General features: G+C 60.8%; 5 protein-coding genes across 5 annotated transcripts; 3 read left to right on the plus strand and 2 right to left on the minus strand.

The window, feature by feature from the left end:
- Positions 1–1,754: 1,754 nt before the first annotated feature.
- VTJ83DRAFT_2768 (uncharacterized protein) lies at positions 1,755–4,631 on the plus strand (the record flags this gene model as incomplete). Its single annotated transcript, XM_071009074.1, has 1 exon — positions 1,755–4,631. The coding sequence occupies one exon, from the start codon at positions 1,755–1,757 to the stop codon at positions 4,629–4,631; it is 2,877 nt and encodes a 958-aa protein (XP_070869308.1).
- A 3,365-nt stretch (positions 4,632–7,996) lies between these two features.
- Positions 7,997–12,287, minus strand: VTJ83DRAFT_2769 (uncharacterized protein; the record flags this gene model as incomplete). The annotated part of the gene is made up of 3 exons (XM_071009075.1): positions 7,997–10,531; positions 10,590–11,484; positions 11,539–12,287. The coding sequence occupies 3 exons, from the start codon at positions 12,285–12,287 to the stop codon at positions 7,997–7,999; spliced, it is 4,179 nt and encodes a 1,392-aa protein (XP_070869309.1).
- A 1,272-nt stretch (positions 12,288–13,559) lies between these two features.
- On the plus strand, positions 13,560–16,177 carry VTJ83DRAFT_2770 (uncharacterized protein; the record flags this gene model as incomplete). Its single annotated transcript, XM_071009077.1, has 5 exons — positions 13,560–13,598; positions 13,854–13,960; positions 14,015–14,981; positions 15,045–16,057; positions 16,123–16,177. 5 exons carry the CDS (start codon positions 13,560–13,562, stop codon positions 16,175–16,177), a joined length of 2,181 nt encoding a protein of 726 aa, XP_070869310.1.
- Positions 16,178–18,293: 2,116 nt separating this feature from the next.
- On the minus strand, positions 18,294–19,035 carry VTJ83DRAFT_2771 (uncharacterized protein; the record flags this gene model as incomplete). The annotated part of the gene is made up of 2 exons (XM_071009078.1): positions 18,294–18,554; positions 18,625–19,035. The coding sequence occupies 2 exons, from the start codon at positions 19,033–19,035 to the stop codon at positions 18,294–18,296; spliced, it is 672 nt and encodes a 223-aa protein (XP_070869311.1).
- Positions 19,036–20,554: 1,519 nt separating this feature from the next.
- Positions 20,555–22,485, plus strand: VTJ83DRAFT_2772 (uncharacterized protein; the record flags this gene model as incomplete). Its single annotated transcript, XM_071009079.1, has 2 exons — positions 20,555–20,697; positions 20,754–22,485. 2 exons carry the CDS (start codon positions 20,555–20,557, stop codon positions 22,483–22,485), a joined length of 1,875 nt encoding a protein of 624 aa, XP_070869312.1.
- Positions 22,486–22,500: the final 15 nt, after the last annotated feature.

Consider the following 22,500-nt stretch of genomic DNA (forward strand, 5'->3'; position numbering starts at 1 on the left):
GGGGATCTTAGTAGTAGCTCTCTTGCTCACTTTCTCTCTCATCCCATGTCCATCGGTGTAAGAAACACCTAGGTGCTGCTAGCACACACAACCACCTGCAGACGGGACCCGGATGCTCCGGCCCAGCAAATCCGATGGAGCCGAGACGGCGTGCCTCAGGGAGCTGTGGGAAGCACGCAACCACGTTGAGCTAGCGCTGCTCGGTGTCGGTGGCTTCCCCTGGACGTCCGGGTTGCTTTTTCATCATTCGCGCGCATCTGCCCGGGCAGCCGGGCGGCCTGCGCTGCGCGGTGGAACGCTGTCAGGCGAACCGGCCAACTTCCCCAGACTCGTTTGACCCATGGTCCACCTCGCGCCGTCGACGACCATTGTCGTCTCTGTTTACTCCTTTTGACCAAGCTTGTACCCTGCGGTCCCCGAATCCTTCAGGTCCCCCGTCCGGGGCCCGGGGGGCTCTCCGCACGCCAAGTGGGGGGACCCGCTGGGACCGTCAACGGTCAGCCCGTGTCGAGGCCGGAACCACGGCGGCGAACGCAACCGTGATCACCTCAGGGTTCATCCTGTCAAACGCTGGGCCTGCAGCCCTCAAGGTTGCAACGGCGGTGCGGGACTCAATGCGGCCCTGACCCGTCGTCCTTGTCGAATTGTTTACCTTCTCCGGAGCCTCTTGAGCATCGCACCCAACGCTGCCGCGAGCACGATTCAGGCTCCGCAGGGGTCCACCGCGATGGCAGACCTCCGGATCTCCCATGCTCCGCCTCTTGACTGCGCCGGAAACAGACGTTCTGGCTGGGGGATGGGCGCTCTGTCAAGGCCCCGGACGGGCCACGAGCGGCCGTCTGCGCGACCTGCAGCCACGCGGGCCCTCAGGGTTCCCCAAATGTCCGGTCAGCCCGTGGCTCCCGAATGCGCTCTGACCTTGTAAGTGCGTCCAAAAGGTTGCACGGGAAGCATGACCGCACGCCATTCCCTCTGGTCCAGCATACGGCGGGTAGCAGCCCGCGCCAGTCTGACAGCGCTCTGAGATCATGGTCGCGCGTTGGGTGCATAACGCATGTCAGACGGTGAGGTGCGTTATCCCGACTCATTTGGATGCCTGCCGTGTGCATAGCTCAATGCAGGCCGGAGCACATCTTCGATGTGTGGAACATAGCTGTTGCTGACTCGTGTGCTTGGCACCCCGTCCAGCCAGGGTCCGGGCCTGGGGCCCCTCTACAGGGCCGAACCATACTCGGCATGCCCAAACGGGGGGGGGGGGGGGGGGCTTCAGCATAGACTGCAGTCAGATGGCGGTGCCTGGATACTACGCCTCCGGCCTGGAGGAGCCGTTTCTTCGAGTCGAGTCGGTCATCAACCATTCGGCGATCAGAACGGGCGAGGCAAAGGGCGGGGCTGTGTACGAGCCCCGAACGGCCGAGCATGACGGACTGCATCTGTGTAAGAGCGGTGGTGATAGAGTCTCTGAGTTGATGATCATGGACAACCTCTCGAAGTTAAAAAGGCTCGTCCTGTCCCTCGTTTTCGACAACAAGAAATCATCACCATCACCATCAATCATCCTCTTCACTCATCACCTTCAGTAGCCTCTTCCACCGGTCTCTACTGCAGGGTTCCCCGATATCTTTTGCCAGTCTTAGATCAGCCCCATAGTACTCCTTTGTTTTCCTAGATATCCAAGTCTTTCTGTTTCTTCTTCTCCCAGCGACTCGTTGCCGCTTCTTCTTTCCTCTTCCCTTCAACACCACAAAGTCACAATGGGTTCCATCGCCGTCTCCCAGTTCGACTACCCCTTCGAGAACGTCCTCGATGCCCTGCGGCACGCTGCCGCCTACACCACCGAGGGCGTCATCTCGTACACCCCGGGGGCCGAACATGAGGATCCCAAGCCCCAGACCCTCTCCTATCGCGAGCTGCTTCGCACCGCCGAGGCCAACGCCGCCAAGCTGCAAAGGTCGGCCGTGAAGGAGCGCAATGCCGTCGTGCTCGTCCACTTCGACGCTGCCGTCGACACCATCGTCTGGTACTGGTCGGTCCTGCTCGCCGGCGGCGTCCCTGCCGTGACGAGCCCGGCCATGTTCAGCCAGAACTCGGGCGACCGCAAGAAGCATCTGGCCCACCTCCGCAAGACCTTCAACGCCCCGCTTGTCCTCACTCGCGAGGGCCTCCTCGAGCCGTTTGAGGAGCACGCCGACGACGCCGAGTCCACCCTCGAGACCCTGACGGTCGAGGCGGTCGAGGCCGAGCCCGCCCCGGCCTCGGCCCGCAGCGCCTTCAAGCCTGCGCCGTCCGACATCATCGCCCTGATGCTCACCTCGGGCAGCAGCGGCAACGCCAAGGCCGTTCCCATCACCCACGAGCAGCTCTTCGCCGCCTTCCGCGGCAAGACGGCCGCCGCCAACCTGCGCTTCCCGCGCAGCCCGTTCCTCTCCTGGGTCAACATGGACCACGTCGCCAACCTCGTCCACTGCCACCTCTACGCCATCGCCTCGGGCATCTCGCAGGTCCAGGTCCCGGCGTCCTACATCCTCATCGACCCGACCTTCCTGCTCAACCTCGTCAGCCGCCACCGCGTCTCGCGCACCTTTGCCCCCAACTTCCTCCTGGCCAAGCTGCGCCGCCTGCTCGAGGCCGGCAAGACCGACACCCTCGATGCCGACCTGAACCTCGAGACCCTCTTCCTCGACACCGGCGGCGAGGCCAACGTCGTCGAGGTCTGCACGGCCCTCCAGCCTCTGCTCGCCAAGTACGGCGCCCAGGCCGACGTCTTCAAGCCGTCCTTTGGCATGACCGAGACCTGCGCCGGCTGCATCTACAACCTCGAGTGCCCCAGCGTCGACCGCGCCAACAAGTCCGAGTTCGCCTCGCTCGGCCGCCCCATGCCCGGCGTCGAGATGCGCGTGATGCGCCTCGACGGCGCCTCCGAGGCCGCCGTCGGCGAGCGCGGCAGCCTCGAGCTGCGCGGCGACGTCCTCTTCAAGGGCTACTACAACAACCCCGCGGCCACCGCCGAGGCCTTCACCGCCGACGGCTGGTTCCGCACCGGCGACCTGGCCTACCTCGACAACGACGGCCGCCTGCACCTCGACGGCCGCAGCAAGGAGATGATCAACATCAACGGCGTCAAGTACCTGCCCCACGAGCTCGACGCCTCCCTCGAGCAGGCCGAGATCCCCGGCGCCACCCCGAGCTACTTCTGCACCTTTGGCAGCCGCGACGCCACCATGGACACCGAGGTCGTCGTCGTGCTCTACCTGCCCTCGTTCGAGGACGACGACGACGAGGCCCGCTACCAGGCCCAGCGCGACATCACCAAGATCGTGTCGATGCACACGCGCTCGCGCCCGCGCGTCGTGCCCCTCCGCGCCAAGGACATGCCCAAGTCGACGCTCGGCAAGCTGTCGCGCGCCAAGCTCAAGGCGGCCCTCGAGGCGGGCACCTTCGCTCCCCAGCAGGCCTGGAACGACGCCGCCATCCGCCGGTACCGCAAGACCACGCGCTCCGAGCCCGAGAACGCCGACGAGGAGGCCATCCTCTCGGTCGTGCGCGAGCAGCTCGAGATGAGCCCCGACGACGACTTTGGCGTCAACGACTCCTTCCTGGCCACCGGCGCCACCTCGATGGACCTCGTCGCCATCATGCACCAGCTCAACCACCTCCCGCTCCTGGCCAACCACCCCATCAAGCTGACCGACCTGCTCAACAACCCCAGCGTCCGCCAGCTGTCCATCTGCATCGCCAAGAAGACGGGCGCCATCGTCGAGGAGAAGAAGCCCCACGTCTACGACCCCGTCGTCGTCCTCCAGCCCAACGGCACGAAGAACCCGCTCTGGCTCGTCCACCCGGGCGTCGGCGAGGTCCTCGTCTTTGTCAACCTGGCCCACCGCATCCGCGACCGCCCCGTCTACGCCTTCCGCGCCAAGGGCTTCAACGCCGAGCTGGGCGAGGTCCCCTTCAAGTCCCTCGAGGAGGTCTTCACCACCTACAAGGCCGCCATCCGGGCCCGCCAGCCCCACGGCCCCTACGCCATCGCCGGCTACTCCTTTGGCGGCATGGTCGCCTTTGAGATCGGCAAGCTGCTCGAGGCCGAGGGCGAGAAGGTCGCCTACTGCGGCAGCTGGAACCTGCCCCCGCACATCAAGTGGCGCATGCGCGAGCTCCTCTGGGACGAGTGCGTCATCCACCTCTTCTACTTTGTCGGCCTCATGACCGAGGAGGAGGCCTACAAGCACAAGCCCCAGCTGTGCGAGTTCAACAAGCAGGGCAAGCGCCTCGAGGCCATACGCTACCTCCGCCAGCACTCGGACGCCGCCCGCTGGGAGGAGCTCGGCCTCAGCGAGGAGTACTACCTCCTCTGGGTCGGCCTCGCCAGCAACATGCAGGGCCTGGCCGTCGACTACGAGCCCTCGGGCAGCGTCGAGAGCATGGACATCTTCGTCGCCGACCCCCTGAGCCACGTCGCCAAGGACCGCAAGGACTGGATCGAGGGCCGCCTGTCCGCCTGGAAGGACTTTGTCCGGACCGAGGTGCGCTTCCACGACGTCCAGGGCGCCCACTACACCATGCTCAACCCCGAGTACGTGGCCAACTTTGCCGAGACCCTGCGCCGCGTCCTCCGCGAGCGCGGCCTCTAAGCGCAGCAAAAAGACGGGTGATGAAGAGGGGAAGGGAAAGGGATGATGCAGTGACCGGATGGCTTTCCTCTTTTTCTATCTTTGGCGATGGTATTATGATTGTTCTTCTTTTCTCTTGTCTTTTGGTCTGCTCTTGTCTGTCGCTGCTAGATTGCCCATGATTTATCCTACAACTCCCCCGCTTCGGAGGACCACACCAAACACAAATCAGTTGTTGTATTTCATAGATTTTTTTTCCAGCTAGTTATTTTTTTGCGGTTGTTAAAATAGATGGTTCTTCTACCTACTCTTCTTGCCTCTCTTTGCCGTGACATGTGTGCGATGATGAAAACGTCCCCAATGCTTAGAACAATGAACTTCTCCGAAAAGAAGTTGGGTCCTGAATCGGGCGGCGTCTCTCGCTTGGCTAGTAATTCTACCAGCCTTCGCCAACTCTGAGCACAGCAATGGGAACGTGAACCCATACTTCTTCATGATATCCATGACATCTCCTTCTTATGATGGTGCCTACTCATGTGACATTTCGCAACCCACCCACAGGAACAACACGTGAAGGTTGGCTTCGTTTTAGACGCAGCCTCGACTCTGCCCACGTCGATAATTATCTAGTATCTACTGCATCTTTGGTACCTATACCAAGAAAAAGAAACGACATCCTTGTCAGCTGCTAGGCAATGTGCTGGAGTACTCTCACAACAGCCATGTTGTTCTTGCAAGTTTGGGTTGTCTGCAACAGAATCGTCCCTTGTTCATCCCGCCGTCCCATGTGCAACCACCAAGCTAGCTCTCCCTCCAAGGATGAGCGATGCGCTTCTCTTCGTCCCTACTTCGTACCAGCCGGGTTTCCTCCTGGTGAGAACATGCCGTGCTCTGCCGAAGGCTGACATCAGACAATCCAAAACATTCTCTCCAGTCGCGGATTTCCCTCGGTCGGGCATTTCTTGGGATCATGACGTGCGGGCTGTCCACCGGCTGAGCCAACCATGAGACCCTGGCATCGTATCATGAACCTGCCGTCTAGGTAGGGGGACTGCATCCCTGGGGCGCGAGCAGCCTCGCTGTTGAAGGTGGAGCATCTCGGCGCGAAAAGGAGCGCGTGCACACCGCATAGCCCGGCTCTTGCTGAGCCCTGCGAAACTGCCACGATCAGCCCCGATTGCAGGGGGGGGGGGGGGGGGGGCTGACGAAACGAAATGTCTACTGCGTAACTAGCGATTTTCCAGAACGGGTTCGAGAACCCCCAGCCCATGCATCAGGGACATAGCTGTAGAGTACACAGTAGTAGTATGCACATCATGTCAAACACCCGCCCCTCCTTGTGCAACCGTCTCCCAAAGGTCGCAGCATGTCTGGCGTTCCGCGCAGGTGCAATGTGACAATTTATTTTTGCTAATACCTGGTGCTGACTGTGTCCACCTGCGTGTTGGGGTCGTACACAAACAGACATGGATCAGATCGACATCCCCCCGCAAAGACGGTGCGGTTGCCGTCGGGGGTGGGGCGGCCGGCGAACCCATGCTGCGCCGTTGACGTGCTTTGTGTTGTTGTCTCGTTTGTCACGCCCAGGCCTCTCTCTCTCCGTCTCCGTTTGTCTCCGTCGCTGGACGTTTGCACCATGCGCTTGGGAGCGGCGCGGGCCCGTTCTGTCAACCGCGCCGTCCGCCTTGGCCGAGCGATCTGCGTCTAGTCCGGGCTTAAACGTTTTAGTCTAGACTTAAAATCAACTACATGAGATCCTGGCGGCTGCGGGGGCTGACAAGGTGTGATCAGCATCGTATCATTCGTCACCATCCTTCCTTTGGCGACGGCACGGTCTGCGTCCTATCGGGTCCTGGCCGGCCGGCACGCGTCGTTCGCGCCTCGTCGAGGTTTCTGGGCTGTATGATTCACCCCCTCCACGCCCTGCACCGAACCAGGAATGAATGCATGGATGATGTAAGTACCAAGGACAGACCCGCTGACGTCGTTGCACGGCATGCCCCAGCCATGGTGCGGAACCCTGGGCGTTGCATGGAGGCAACGGGTCAGCCTGAGTCGTATACCATGCTTCACAAGATGACCTCATCGGGAAGTTTCATTATTGTTTCCGCATTGTAAGACGGAAGAAGCCGCGGGAGCGGAAGCGTCTAGAGCAGCTGCTCGCAGAGAGCTTATTCTCGTCAACGGTTCCCGCGGACCCGGACGAACCGGAAACGCACCGGAAACGCGCCGGCCGTGCTGATGGCTGGAGGTGGAGCCCGAGATACCGCCCTGGCGGGATCTTCGTCCTGTGGGTAGGATTGCGGTAAAATCTGACAATCATCACAGGGCTGAGAACAAAGCCCGCGGTTCCAAACCTGGCCACCGCGTACCTACGTGTCCCGCTCTGCCGTAGGACTTGGGGGGCGAACCAAAAGCGCCGCACGCACGCAGAGGAAGCCTAGACGACCGATGGGCTACTTTGGCCGACAGTCGGTTCCGGATAGGTAGCTGGGCGCCGCTGATCACGGAGGGGTGACAGGAGCAAACAGCGCGCATCCGTTCCGGAACCACAAAAGTTCCATAATTAGGCGCGAGGAAGCGGAGAGAGCCGTCTCCCCTTGGTTCGGAGGAGGCAGAGGCGGTGCCAGCCCGCCGGGCCTCGCTCGACGCACGCGGATTCCTGTGGATGACCGCCAAGATGAAGAAGTTGCCACGAGGCTGCCAATGAATTCCAACTTCACGCCCGGGCGTGCAAGTATCGCTGCGCCTATCCCACGCTCCAGGTCCCTGGCTTCGGACGAACCGAAACTCCATGAGCACATGGGTGGCCGGACCAGGGCATCGGCAAGGGAGACCGACAGACCCCTGGCTCGATACGATTTTGAGAGAGGGAGGCTGTGTCCTCCGTTACGGACGAGATGGTCATCCGGAGAACAGCTCTGGGTGCCCTGACTCGAGAGACGGCCTCCAGTCGATGCCGATGCCGATGCCTGCAAAGCATCGGGGATCTGCATCAGGCAGCGTCCGTCATTGTACCACGTTCAGACGTGCCAAGTGTGCGAAGCAGTAGTAGGTCAAGCGGAGACCACGCGAGCAGAGAGAGACGGCGTCATGAATCATCAAATCGTCACCTGAAATTAGGTAGCGTTGCTCTCTATCTACAGTGCGGAGATCCACAAAGCCACGCCCCGCTGTCTATCATAGTTCCCCTTCCCGGTGCCCTCCCGACGGCGCTCATGATGCTGTGGTCTATGTGCTTTGCATGATTATGCGTGCGGCTTGAAGGCCGGCACGCGAACGGAGAGGAGAGAGGAGAGGAAAAGAAAAACAAAACGTTAAACAAAAGAAGAAAAAGACAGAATAGAATGCAGGACATATTTTGCACCCCATCATGCTGGTCTGGCTCATTCCATCTTGACCCGCTTCGACTTTCTCGTGCGTAGCTTCATGAAGAGATAGACCAACGCGTACGAGCTGAAAACGAAGATGACCACAATTCCCGCATTCCTCCAGCCATAGTAATAGTCCATCAGGTTCAGTCCCTTGAGGTAGACGCTGCCATCTCTGTACGGGCACACCTTGCACGCGGCGGTATCGTACGGGTTCACCAACCTCACACCATCGCCCATCGGACTCCGGAGATAGTTCTCCAGGTACTCCCAGCAGACGGTGCTGTTCGGTGGGTCAAACACCGCCAGCTCTTGCGGCGCGCACGTGACCTCGGTCTGCCAGGAGCTGAACACAAGCATGCCGCCGATGAGGTAGTTGAGGGGGTTGATCCAGTAGAGCCAGTGGCGCCAGAAGGGGTTGATTTGGGCGTACGGGACGAGGACGCCGCAAAAGGCGACGAGGATACCGATGACCACCGGGTTCACCAGCGCCGCGAACAGCTCGTTGGGCGCGTAGGCCGCCTCGAACTGGCCGATGCCCGTGTAGAGGAACTCGAACATGAGCATGAGGAACAAGGTGCTTCCGGCGCGGCTGATTTGCGCGGGGAAGCCGACGGTGAAATACCACCCCGCAAAGTAGAGGACGGCGCAGATGACCAGGTAGGGCAGCTCGGAAATGATGAGGGCCGTCGTGAAGGCGAACCACGAGTACATCTTTGCCTTCTTCTCGCGCGTCTCAAAAATGTTGCGGCGCTGGATGAACAAGGGCTGCATGTGGTTGATGATGCCGGGGGCCACAAAGATGAAGTTGAAGATGGTGAAGAGGCGCATCTGCAGGTCGGTGACGGATGTGCCGATCTGGAAGAAGGAGAAGCCGTTGAAGAGGCCGCTGATGATGTGCAGCGCGATCTTGTTGTTGACGTGCTCCGTGTTGCGGAAGAGGGAGAGGCTGGTGCGGGCCGTGACGAGCTGGAGCTGCTCCCACAGGGTGGTGGCGTACTCGTTGCCATCGTCCACGGTGCGCGGCGGTTGAGACGCGGCGGTGCGAACCAGCTCGTCGAGCTCGCGCGTCACGGCCTCGCACTCGGGCGATTGGAGCCAGACTTGCGTCCAGTCCTTCCCCTGCGACAACGGGCCCGACACCACGTCGATCATGTGCTCGGCGAGATTGGCATCCTCGGGGCAGGGTGCACCGTAGCGGTCAAAGTACCTCTTGACGATCTCGCCATCGCGCCCAATGTCGCCAAAGTAGACCGTCTTGCCGCCGTTGGTGAGCAGCAGCAGGGTGTCGAAGAAGGAGAAGACCTGGGCCGAAGGCTGGTGGATCGTGACGAGCACGGCCTGGCCGACGTCGGCGAGCTTGCGCAAGAAGCGGACCGTGTTGTACGCGGACTGGCCATCCAGACCCGATGTGGGCTCATCGAGGAAGATGAGAATGCTGGGCTTGGCGACGAGCTCGACGCCGATGGTCACGCGCTTGCGCTGCTCAATGGTCAGGCCGGCGCCAGGCGTGCCGATGAGGGTATCGGCGAGGTCGTGCAGCTCCAGCAGGTCGATGATGGTCTCGACATACTTGAGCTTCTCCTCTCGCGGGACGTCACGGGGCTGGCGAAGCAGAGCCGAAAACTCGAGAGCCTCGCGCACCGTGGCCCAGGGCTCATGCACGTCAAGCTGCTCGCAATAGCCCGCCGACCGCTGGAACGACACAGGCAGGGGGCGCCCGTCGACGAGGATGGACCCGCGGACGGTGCCCTCGGTCTTGCGCTGAGCCAGAACGTCGAGCAGAGTCGTCTTGCCGGCGCCCGACGATCCCATGAGGGCGCCGAGCATGCCGGGCTTGACCCAGCCTTGCACGTTGTCAAGCAAGACCCTCTCGCCCTCGGGGGTCTTCACCGAGTACGACAGGTTCTGCCAGGTGAAGAGCGACGTGTTCTTGATGAGGGCCTGCTCGTCCCTGTCCTCGGGGGCGGAGACAGGCCCCCGAACGCCGCAGATGGCACACGTGTGCTTTTCGCGAATGACAGACTCCTCATCACGGGTGGCTTGACGCTTGGCACGCTCACGCGGGATGAGCAGGGTTGAACCGCCCTCGGAAGCGGCCTGCCAGCGAGAAGTGGCCACGATCGTTATGGTGACGTAAAGAACCCACCAGGCCACGAGGATGCCGACGTTCCGCCAGATGTGAGTGTAGCCGTAGCTGAGAGATGCAAGGTACTGGTCACCTGTGAACCACGTCTCGCCCGGCGTTGCGCCGGACACGCCAGCGCAGGACTGGAAGGCGGGATCGAAGTACCCCGGGCCGCTGGGAACGAGATTCGGACCGACGCAGTCGATTCTCTGGCCGTGGAACTCGTTGGACAGCAGCGAGTCAAAGGCGTAAGACAGCGGGTTGAGCCAGTACAGCCAGACGAACCAAGGATGCATGTCGGGCTTCTGGATCATGTAGCCCGTGTACATCATGGCGATGATGATACACAGGCCGGCCATCTTGGCGGCGCCGTCGAATCTTTGGAACGCGGCTCCGACGGCGCGGAACAGGGCCGTCATGCACTGCAAGGGACGTCAGCAGACGAGGCGATGGAAAGGCGAACGAGAAGGCCAGGCTTACCATCGTTGCCGCGACCAGCACGACAAAGTAGGTAAAAAAGTGGGCAGCAGTCGCTGTGAGGCCCACCAGGAAATACATGATGACACCGAAGACGGTGACTTGCAGCAGGACGAGGGGGATATCGGCGGCGATCTGGGCGATGCAGAAGGCGCCCGGGTGGAAGAAGGCAAAGTACTTGTGCTTGATGAGGATGGGGCGGCCGGTGAACGAGTCGGCGACTTCGGTCATGGCAAGCAGGGCGTTGTAGATAAGGGAGAAGAACAGGGCGCCGCTCTTGACGAACAAGCCGCCCGAGTGGTCGGGAGCGTTGTAGAACAGCGAGCCCATGACCAGGGCCTGCAGCATGGTGAAGACCTGCTTGATGATGAAGGACAGCCTGTCGCCCCAAATGATCTGGTACTGGCGACGGACGCAAGCGCGGACCTGCTGGGGGAAGCTGACGGTCCAGGGGCTTCCGGGCGGCAGGTTGTGCTTCTCATCCGAGGCCCCTTGACGGAACAGCTGCGTCGTCGCCCAGGCTTCATCTGTGGTCGGGTATGCGTACTCTTCCTGCATCTGGGTGTAGATGGACGATGCCTCGTATGCGGCCTTCAGCTCGGCGGCGTTGCGCGGAAAGGTGTTCTCGTAGCCGGGCATGACCCGCCGCTCCGTCGGAACGGTGACGCCGGTCAGGTAGTCGGCAATGTTGGCGCCCTCTTGGCAGGCGAAACCCAGGGCCTCCATAAAGGGGCGAGCTGCCTTCATGGGGCCGTAGAAGATCTGCTTGCCGCCGTCAAGGATGAGCACCTTGTCGAACAGCTGGTAGATGTTGTTGCTGGCCTGGTAGAGGGTCGCGATCGTGGCCAGGCCGAGGACGTCGGTCATGGCGCGGACGGCGCGGGCCCATTCGAGAGCGCTTGAACGGTTAGCGGGAGGACACAACGTCAAGGATCGTTTCCTGAACACCTACTTGCTCGCATCCAGGCCGCGGGTGCTATTGTCCCAGCAATAGATGGACCCGCGGGTAGCCAGCGTCTCGACAATGGACACTCGCTTGCGTTCGCCGCCCGAGACGCCGCGGGTGAAGGCATCTCCGATCTTGGTGGAATGGGTGTGGCTGATGCCCATGGAGCGCAACAGGAAGTCCCGGGTCTCCTGCCGAACCCGCTCCCGCGAGGACTTGTTGGGACCGGCGCTGAGAGGCACCTTGAGCCTCGTCGCAAAATCCATCGTCTGGCCGACCGTCAGCGAAGGGAAAAAGAGCTCCTCTTCGGTGTTCATGACGATCTGGCCACGGTACTGATCGGCATGCTCGGCCGGCATGGCGCCGTAGTGCACGCAGCCCTTGACGCTCTCGTACCCCCGGCGACGGTTGGCCAGGACGCTGAGAAGCGTCGTGCACCCCGAGCCCGGGCGCCCAAGCACCAGCAGCATCTCGCCGGGCTTGACACACCCATGGCTCCGGTCCAGAATGGTCTTGAGCGGCGGTTTTGTCCGCTTGTCGCGGAGCCTTTGGGCGATATTGTACTGGGAAGCAAAGTTGTCGTGGATGGCGGCGTCGGCAGCGACAGCCTGGACGGTGAGCTCGGTCCAAGTGATGCCGAGCTGGCGCGGGCGGCTCTCGCCTGGTCCAGCCCGCTCCATGCGGGCCTCCTTGGACATGAGCCATGGAGCCTCGCGGACCGAGCCCTCCTCCATGCTGGCCCTTTCGTCGGCCATGCTGGACAAGAATAGATGGGAGGCGGCTGAGACTCACAAGCCCAAAGGATCAACCCTGATGGGAGCTCGTGGATGATCCCGGCGGGCTTGGGCCTAGATGTATGCGACGTCCGACGATGATGATGTCGTTGTCCTTGGGAGTAGCAGGGCGTAGGACTGGACGTCGTGAAAGCCGATGCTGGTGTTGGGTAGGTGGCTCGGTCCTCGGTGGCTCGGCTCCGATGAAGATGCTCTGGGATCTGATCTAACGTGAGGTACGATGCCGAAGGTGATGCCAAGGCTGACTGAATGTCGGGTCGGGGTCGGCCTCGGCTGAAGGATGGCTGACAGGACAGCGCCGACGGGGTACCTTGGGATGAACGGTCTTCCGTCGAGTTAGGCGTATTTGCGGTAGCCTTCTTGGCGACGTTTTATGTTTTTCCCGGTGCGTGGTACGTTGGGCGCCCTCGGTGAGACGATCGGACGAAATGTTGACAGCGGCGCGGGTAATCATGAAATGAAGGGAGGAGACCGAGAGCCCGGGAGTTGAGGGGGGGGGGGGGGCTCGCCGGGTTTTCATGACAGAAAAGAGCAAAGGGAAGCGACTCTGGGAGCGCTGCCACATCCACATCATGTTATTTGAGCCATGGCGATGTCGGTGGGTATCCGCTTGTCCATGGTTGCAGCGGAGCGTGTAAGTGAGCGTTTGCATAAGACGGGCCGCTGTGGGTCCTCAACAAGAGATTCTCTCCGCTTATGTAACGCAGCCACCCCATGGGGTGCGCGTGCCTGATTGGCCCTGCGCCGCCCTGCAGGGCTGACCGTTAAGCCTCTTGCTCCGCCCCCGTCAGCATCCGTTTCGGTCTTATGCCGCTGACTCATCAGGCGATCGTCCTCGCTGCCTTGTCAAGCGTGGGCAGTTAAGAGACGGGCGGTGCCGTGACACGCTGCATTTTTGTTCCCGGTCATGGACAGGGCGAGCGGCCCCGCCGACATCCATAATTCGCTTTGTGCCCAGCATCAAGCCAACCCCAGGACAGACAAAAAAAACACCTTCCCTTGTTGGCCGCCTCCATCTGCCTCTGCATTGGACTTCCATGCCAGATCCCGGGCCCGCGGAGTTCAATTGTTTCGTCGTCTTGCACCTCTCCATTCCCCGCCAACGCTAGCGTCTGAGCGGAGCTCAGCCCAACCACGGGCAGCCTACCCGACAGACCACCTGTACCTGATCTCGCTGGCAAGGATACCTCTTCAGCTCTCGAGCTGTGCGCTGCACAGGCACAACGCGTCAAGATGAGGAAGCGCGCTTGTGACTCTTGCTATCAACGCAAGGTGGGTGCTTTTCTATTGTCCCGTTGGTGTTGACTTCGGTGCTGGCGTGCAGTGGGGGGACGGGGTGGCGGACGTGGGGACAGCCGCTGTACCTAGATACCTATATATGCTGGTGTGCAGGCTGGTTGGCCGTGGATGCAGCTGTCGTGGCCAGAGATATCGTCTGACCCCGTTGACGTTGTGCTGTCGTCATCTCATTTATTTGTCTCGGTGCTTGCTCTCACTTGCAGGCCTTCTTGACTAACCCTCTCACAGATCCAATGCGATGCTGCCACCCCCCGTTGCGACTGGTGTCGCCACCACGATCTCCCTTGCACATTCAACCGGCCCATTTCCACTCGTCGTCGAGGCAAGGCCAAGAAGTGCGGACTCCCGTCCCCGACCAGAGCCGAGACTCAGTACTCACCGCTCGACAGGACCTTGTTGGCCGCCGCCGAACGCGAAGCCCAGCTTCGGGCTCAAGCCGAAGCCCAGGCCCAGGCCCAGGCACAAGAGCAAGCACAAGCTCAGGCGCCAGGTCAAGCTCACCAAGCCCAATCACCACAACCCCCAGCACAACCCTCCCAAGCGCCGCAGGCCCCGGTCCAGGGACAGGATCCTGAAGTCCTCAGCCCTAGCCTGACCCTCGATTCGCTTTCTTCGCCATCCCCTATCCTGAATTGGAACGCCCCGTTCACGCCGTCCTCCTCGGCCGACACCGCCACGTCAACATCAGCAACCAGCTATGGCAGCCCGGAGTCGAGCAGCCTGGTCACATCTCCGGGGTTGCTCTCGGACCACTTCATGGGCTCCCCTATGCGGGCCGAATCGCCGGCACCGCCGCCCCAAGGTCCTATCTTTGGTCGTCTGCACTTTGCTGGTCGTCACCTAGGCGACATCAGCTTGCACAACGGCATCCCGTTCCTGTCTGCTGAGGGCCAGCGGTGGATCGCAGCCCGCACGGGTGAGGCCGCCCCATTGCAAGGCCTTTGCGCCGCTGCCCCGTCCAACCGGTCGCGTCACGGCGTTCATCCGGCCTTCCTGTGCGCCAGCATGTCGCATCTGGGCACCGCCATGGACCTGCCAGACCGTCGCGTCGTCGAGGAATGCCTCGAGCTCTTCTCTTCCAACCCCTACAAGCGCATCTGGCCGGCCGTGGACGCGGTGCTGTTTCGCCGGACCATCGACGCCGCCTACGACGAACGCGCCGGACGCTGTTCGATCGACGCCACCGGCGCCCGGGCCTGCATCTTTGCCTTCATGGCCCTGCTGGCCCTGCATCACATGTACCCCAAGTCGATGCCCACCCTCGACTCGGAGGACTGCGCCGTCCAGGCCCAGTACCTGCTGCCGCAGGTTCTGCATGAGACAAGCCTGGACGGTCTGCAGACCTGTTTCCTGCTGGTACGAACCCATCCCTCCCGACGCGTGCCCTTCACATCCGCTAACCCCTCCGTCCTCTGCTAGTCTCTCTATCACCTCCTGCTTGGGCAGCTGCAAAAGTCCTCCGTCTACCACTCCGTGGCCTGCCGCATGATGCTCACCCTCGGCGCCAACACCACCGTTGTCCCGCCTCTCACGGCTCACGAGATGCCGGACTCTGCCTGGCGCTACAAGAACCACTTGCGTAAGCTGTTCTGGATGATCTACTGCAACGACAAGGAAATCTCGCTCCGCACGGGCCAGCCACCCTCCATCAACGATGACGACTGCGACATGACCCTGCCCCATGCCTACGTCGACTTCAAGTACGTCGACGACATCCCCGAGTTCGAGCCGCTCCTCATGGATGACACCGCCGTGCCCATTCTCCCGGGTGACATCCGCCTCGACATGATCAAGTCCCGCACCTACGCGATGCTGTATTCGGCTCGTGCCATGCGCAAGTCGGACGCCGAGCTGATCCGCGATATTCGCCAGCTCGATGACGAGCTCGAGGCCTGGCGCATGTCGGTCCCGCCCTCGTTCCGCCCTTCGCTCGCGCTGCGCGAGCAGCAATCCCAGATGGACCTGTCGGACCCCCGCAAGATGGAGCGCAACATGATCCACTTCCAGTACCATCATCTCGTTGCCACCATCCACGCCGCGACAGGCCGATGCCGCTCCGTGTCGGGCTACGAGGTCGAGGGCGTCAACTCGAGCCTGGCTCTGGCCGTCGAGGCGAGCCGCTCCACCCTGCTCTACGCGCGCGTCATCGTCCATGAGCTGATGGGCGAGGTGTTTTGGATGGCCGTCTTCTACCCTCTCTCGGCCATTTGGATCATCTTTTGCAACCTGCTCAACAGCCCGCTCGATCCCAACGCCAATGTTGACCTGGAGCTGCTCAACTCGGCGCCCCTGCTCATCAAGGAGATGCGCCTGCGCCGCTTGGCAAGGGACGAGATGGCGCACATGAAGATGATTGACGATTTTGTCGCGGAGCTGGCAAGGCTGGGGAACGCGGCGGTGTTGAAGGCGAGGCAGGAGCAGAACATGGGAATGTGAGTCGCCCCTTTTTTTTCCATCGCCCGTTGCGTATGGTGACATGGCTGACGCAGTTGCACAGTGCATTTGGCATCTCCCCGCGCACCCTGGGCATCAAGGGGGGTCTTTTGGGTTGAGTAGGACCCATCGAGGACTTGGGTCCTGTGTATTTCTCCTTTCCTTTGTCTAAAAAAGGGGCGTTGGCGGCTGTTTGTTGGGTTTGGCGATGATACACAAGAGTTCACGATTTGTAGATGATACACTGTACAACGGCGCAGGTGTTGGAGGCGGGCACAAGGCGTTACAGAAACGGAGGTCGCCCTGCAGGATGTCCAAGAGCAGCAAGAATTGCTTCAGCTCCAGTGTCTAGTCAATTGACCATGTTGATCGGCTTGATCAGCTTGGTGACTCTTACCTTACCTACCTGGATATCGGTGTGATTCCAACCCCGTGGACCTGACCTGACCAGGTCCCTTGGGTTGCCCGCAGTGAAGTTACCAAAGCCAGAGGTTGTCCAGATTACCTAGCTTTCCAAGAGTCATGGATAACCCAATGCATGGACATGATGTATGTATGTATACTATGTACTGTAGTTAGGCTTTCTAAGTTGGCTCGGGGCTTGGTCAGATGCAAGCACGGGGGCTGGTCCGATGAAGTGAAGTGTTGGTGGGCGTCTACACAGTAGTGAGTTGAACGCCAAGAACGCCCGACCGGGCGTGTTTTCCGCCAAGCCCTTCCTGAATGGGCAAGTGGGTCAAATTCACGGCGGAACCCCCCCGGCAGCCCGCCCAGGCCGAAGGGTGACAATGGGGTGGCGGATGTGAAGGACATGGACGGTTGTAACCTGGAAGAGGGAGGCGGCTTGCGAGCGGTTACGGCGTGGAATGTCAAGGAGCGGTCGACAAGAAAAGTTCTGGCCTTGCATGTGGCTTAGAAAAGAATCGATGGATCTTGGCCATCGCTTGTCGAGGGTCTCGAGCAACCGCCGAGGCCTTGAACGAGGACCACACGAGACCTCTGATCGTGCTCATGGAGATAATCAAGCCTAAGCTACAAGTTTGGAGTTCTCTGGGACACCCTCCGATGCTCATTCCACTCACCAATATCCCCCTTCCTTCCTGTCCTCGGGCCTGGGTAACGCGTCCGTTACTCCGAGTACAACTCCTTATTTGTCTCTGACGCTCCCGGCACAGCTAGCAGCAGGTTGTTCCAGTTCTCTGAAGCGTCGGGGTATGGCTCCAAGGCTCCCAAGGTTATGCGATTGTCTCAATGCAAGACGTACCAAAATGCAGTGCGACCTGGGCAGTCGTGAGTAACCGTGTTTCATGAGAGACCATGTCCAAGACATCCAAGTGAACCAGAAGTTTGGAACAGCTTGCCATCGAGCTTGTAGGCGTACGCTCAGACCATGAGAAAGAAGTCTGTAAATAGGGAGCTGCCAGGAGGCAGTTGTGCATTGCCATCGGAAGTCAATTCGTTGGCTTCATTTTCCCCGCATCCCCTTCTCGTTGCTTCAAGGCTTGCACAATCCATCCAACCGAATCCTCAAGATCCTTGTTATTCTAGGTCGTATGATATCCAGGCTAAGACACAGAACCCAGTAGCCCATGAAACCACCTCTGTAATAAAGCTGGAGGATACCTTCAAAAGCAGCAAGATTGCCCGTCATTGCCATGTCACAATGAGTGATGCCCTACGATTGGGACCTCGTTCAGTCGTAGAAGAGTAAAAAGACGAAATGTAGGGGAGACTGGATTAGATTGGAATATCTCTGATATATGCCCTTGCTTGGTTTTTCATCATTCTTTGTTTGCTGATCAAGGCCTCTCAACCGATGCTGTTGTCGTTGGCGATCCTGAAGACCTCAGCTCCTTACAGTTTTGCTCCCGCCCGTAGATACCAAGTGGCATCGCTCGCCCAAGCGCCGGTCTCCCCCATCCGGGTCATACATCCCCACGGCCACGGTGTCGAGAGTTGCCCGGAGGCTCCTTGCCTTGACACGTCGGTTGCATGTGAAGGAAGCAAGTGGGAAAAGTGTGACGAGGCTGTCATCCGGCATGAAATGCATCACGCTGCTCTAGTTCCTCGGGCGTCGTATAATCCCAGAGGTCACTGGCCTGGGAAACGACGTGGATATGCATCGCCTCGTCTTCTCTGCACGTATTCCCCCAGCTCCCTGGGTGGACACACGTCGGAACGTCGGGATGGCTCTCATGACGTAAATTTCTCAAAAGGCTTCTGACTACCTACGCTTCACAGCAGAGCTGCTCCAGCCAGCAGCAACAGAGCGTTAAAAGCAAGCCCGAGAGCCGGCAGACTTCCCTGCGGGATCGACGCGGCGGCGGCGTTCTCCGAGGAGGACGCAGTAGGGGCTGGAGCTGTCGGAGTCGCTGAGGTGGAGCCCAGGAGGGCGGCGAGGTCGGGGCTGTCGTCAAAGAAAACGGAAACGGAGGTTGCGTTGGTGCAAGCCTCGGGGGCCGACCTGGAGCCGGCGACGAAGTTGACAGCGGCGCACTGACACGCGCGCCGTCAGCATTGGGATGTAACGAGAAATCATGCCAACCACGAGAGGTCATGAACTCACCTGGAAGAGCAGCCCATCCGGAGCATCACAAGCAATGCCAATGAATCCCTTCTTGCCAACCCACTCCCTGGGGGCGGTGACTTGGGGCTCGCACAGCTTGCCGCGGCCGCTCTGGGTGATGATGGGGAACAGCTGGGTCCAGTTGCCTTGGCCCTTGGGGTCAAGGGTGGCGCGATAGAGCCAGGTGGCCTGCGGGTGGCCGAGGATGGTCAGGATAGCGTCGCCGTCGACGTGGAAGTCGGTGGTGGCAGCGATGGAGAGGTCCGCATTCCCTCCGCCGCACGGGGGATTGGGCTGCAGGCGATCGTCCATCGTATCGCCCTCGAGGGACGTGGGGATTTCGAGCGAGAAGTGGGCGTGGGCTGCTCCCAGGAACAGCAGGGAGGCGATCAAAGACCGGAGAGGCGCCATTGTGAATCTGGTGGTGAGGATGAGAGAATGCTAGCGAAGGCGGTGGTGAACTCCGAGGGTGCGGGCGATCCCTTGTTTTTGAGGGACGTTTGGTGTAGCACAGAACGGGAAAGCTGGGAAAACAATGGATACGGCCGAAGAGGGTGCGGCACGTCCGGAGCCGGGGGTTTATAAGGACGCGATGCAAGCCCCATCCCACCGTGATCTCTGGCTCCCTCCTCATTGCGGCTCGGCACGGCCGGGATCAGGAACGTGGCTGGAGAGTCAAGATCCCAAGCACCAAGACCGCCCCATGTTCAGGTTACGCTGTTTGGCCATTTGCCACGCCATTCATAACGAAGCATGGCCTCGTTTCAACACAATGTTGGTGACATGCAACGTAAATCCCATCAGGGCATCTACATAATGCCCTCCACAGCACACAACCTGAGTGAGAGCTTGGCCCGACATTCCAGGTAGTAGTCTTCAACCCCGCTGCGAGCTGAGCTGCCCGTGTGTGGGAGGTTGGTCCCCCCCACCTGGTATGCAGACGGCAGGCGCCCCCTCCCCCACACCCACGCTAGTTACACCGTACATACAGTAGATGGATGTGCAGATCCAATCCACATCCATCACCCAAGGTTCAATGCCAGGCCCCTGCGCAAAACCTCCAGCTCTGAGTTCCTCATTCGTGTTGGGCCAAAAAACGATGCCAGAAAACGCCCATCATTTTCTGGGAGATGAATGGTGGCTGGCACACCTACCTATGAACAGTGCTATTGCATGGTCAATAGTGTATTTTTCCCTTCAACAAGACGTCCAGAGGATGCTAGTCTCTCTGTTCTTCTCTTTGCTTTGGCTGCAAACAGCCCATGGCTGAGCTCCGACGTCATGTGCCAGGGTGCGAGGAACCCCATGCGTGCGTTAGCCAGAAGCGGTATGGCGCCCCCGGGACGAGAGAGTTTGAGCAAATTGTGGCGTCGCTGGCCCGCAGCGCCGGGTCGGGTCGTTGCTACGGACCACTCAGACATTCAGCTTGCTCGTTCATGGCCTCCTCAACGACAGCGCCAGACCCCCATCCCGCGCTGTGCCGCCGCGTCCGCTGTGACAAGCGCGTGGGTTGGGTCCTTAGTAGGGCCTCGGGAATGCATTTCTGCAATGGATGAACGTCAGCTTGACACCACCGGCTTTTCAGCCTTTCTGTGACCCCAGATTTTGCCGAAACTTGTCTTAAAAGCTTGTCTCAACACCTGCCCCACCAAGATCCATCTCCCGGGCTTCCGAAAGCATTCATCTCGATATCCTGCCCCTACGTCGAGGTGGCCTCTGTTTACCTGTCCATCGCATGGTCCAGCATTCCTACGCACCCCTCGAAACAAGCATTGTCGCACAGGAGGTTGGCGGTGGCACCAGTCTCATACGGTGCAGAATGACGTGGCGCCCATGGCACCGGGCCGCCTCTCGACACCAGCTTCGCGTTCCGCCGTCGGCCATCGTTTCGATTTCCCCGGCCGGCGACATCCCATAGCACGGCTCTGCCATGAATCACTCACACAACCACGGGACGAGCCGGTTCTCGACCCTCAACCAGGACCTCGCCCGCCGGTACTGGTACACGGTGGCGGGCTTCGTAGGAGCCCTCTGTGTCATCCGGGGCGTCAACTTCTACAAGGCTCGGATACGGTCGGTACATGCCTATGCTCAACCGTTGCCCACGCGGTTCCTAACACCCTCCCCAGCCTACGACGACGTGCCGCGCGGTCCGTGGCATGCCCGACCAAGCCTTCCAACCAGTTCCTTGAGCTATGGGCCACTTTGACGGCCGTGATCCGCGAGATCAGCGGGCCCCAGCTCTATGTGCCGCTCCGCGGCCTCTCCTGGCTAACGCCGCCTCCTCTGGGGCGCGTTGTCGTCCTGCTCGTCTACTGGATCATCATTGTGTACATGATGGCAATCCATGTGTCCGTCAAGGACGCCTTCTACTGGGAGCGCATCGGGTACCGTAACGCTTGGGTGACCATTACGCAGCTCCCGCTCCTCTATCTGCTGGCAACCAAATGCAACGTCATCGGGTTTCTGGTGGGCACGAGCCACGAGAGGCTCAACTGGCTGCACCGATGGGTCGGCCGCACCATGTTCGTCACGGCGACCGTGCACGGCTGGCATTTCTACACCGACTGGGCACGCGCCGACTTTGTCGAGTACCAGCTCAAGATGATGCCTTCCATCAAGTACGGCCTCGGCGCGTGGGCCGTCCTGCTGTGGACCATGGTGGCGGGGCTGGCCCCTCTCCGCCGCGTCGCGTACGAGGTCTTTGTCGCGCAGCACATTCTCAGCGCCGCGTTCTTGTTGTGGTTGGTCTACGTTCACATACCGGACAGCGCGCGCTACAACGTCTGGTTCGCCATCGCGGCGCTCTGCCTCGACCGCGTGTGCCGCGTCGCCCTGCTGATGGGCCAAAACGTCCAGCTGTTCCCCGACAAATCCAAGTGCCAGGGTGGTCGTCGCATCGGCCACGCCGCCCAGCTGACGGCCGTGGGCGACTCGGTCGCCGTCATAACCATCAAGGACGTGCACTTTACGTGGCGCGCCGGACAGCACCTCTACCTCTGGCTGCCGAGCATCGGCATGGCCGAGGCGCACCCCTACACCATCGCCTGCGCCCATTCGCTGCCTGAGACGTGCGTCTGCAACAGCATCCAGCTCGTGGTGCGCAAGCACCGCGGCTTTTCGCGGCGCCTGTGCGAGGCGGCCTCCCGGCCGGGCGGCCCCAAGAAAGTGACGGCCTTTATCTCCGGGCCGTACGGCGCCCCGCCATGTTGGGACATCTATGAGACGGTCGTCCTCATCTCGGCGTCCACCGGAGCGTCCTTCACGCTGCCGATTCTCGAGAGCCTGGTGCAAGGGAGCGAGACCAACTGTGTCAAGCGCGTCGAGTTCCTGCTGGTGGCCAGGCAGGGTGAGGAGGTGGACTTTTACGTGGGGAGGCTACACGAGCTGATCCGCCGGGCCAAGGAGGTCGGCATCGCGTTGGGAGTGCTTGTCGCCATCACCCGGGATCCGACAGCAACAGACGGGCCTGCCACCCGCATCCGCGCATGCGATGGCCCGTCATCGTCAGAACTATCCTCCTCGTCCCCGGCAGGTGGCGCTGGGCAGGAAAAGAGCGCGGCAACCGCCCTGCCAGCCGAGGTCGACGTCGAACACCGCCGGCCCAGGTCAGCGGGGCGCATGAGCACCGAAAGCACCGACTCGCATGTCGTGTACTTGTCAACGCGGCCCGACGTGGCAGCCCTGATACGGAGAGCCGTGGAGGCAACGACAGGCGAAACGAGCGTTGTGGTGTGCGGCGGGCCGTCGCTGTCGTCGAGGGTGCGGAATTGCGTGGCGGCGTTATCGGATGAGAGGGCGGTCCATAAAGGGACGGGAGCGCAGGGGATACATTTGCATGTGGAGGAGTACAGCTTTTAGACTGGGCGGGTGGTC

Source organism: Remersonia thermophila, chromosome 2 (assembly GCF_042764415.1).
Source record: "Remersonia thermophila strain ATCC 22073 chromosome 2, whole genome shotgun sequence".
Classification (NCBI taxonomy): Eukaryota; Fungi; Ascomycota; class Sordariomycetes; order Sordariales; family Chaetomiaceae; genus Remersonia; species Remersonia thermophila.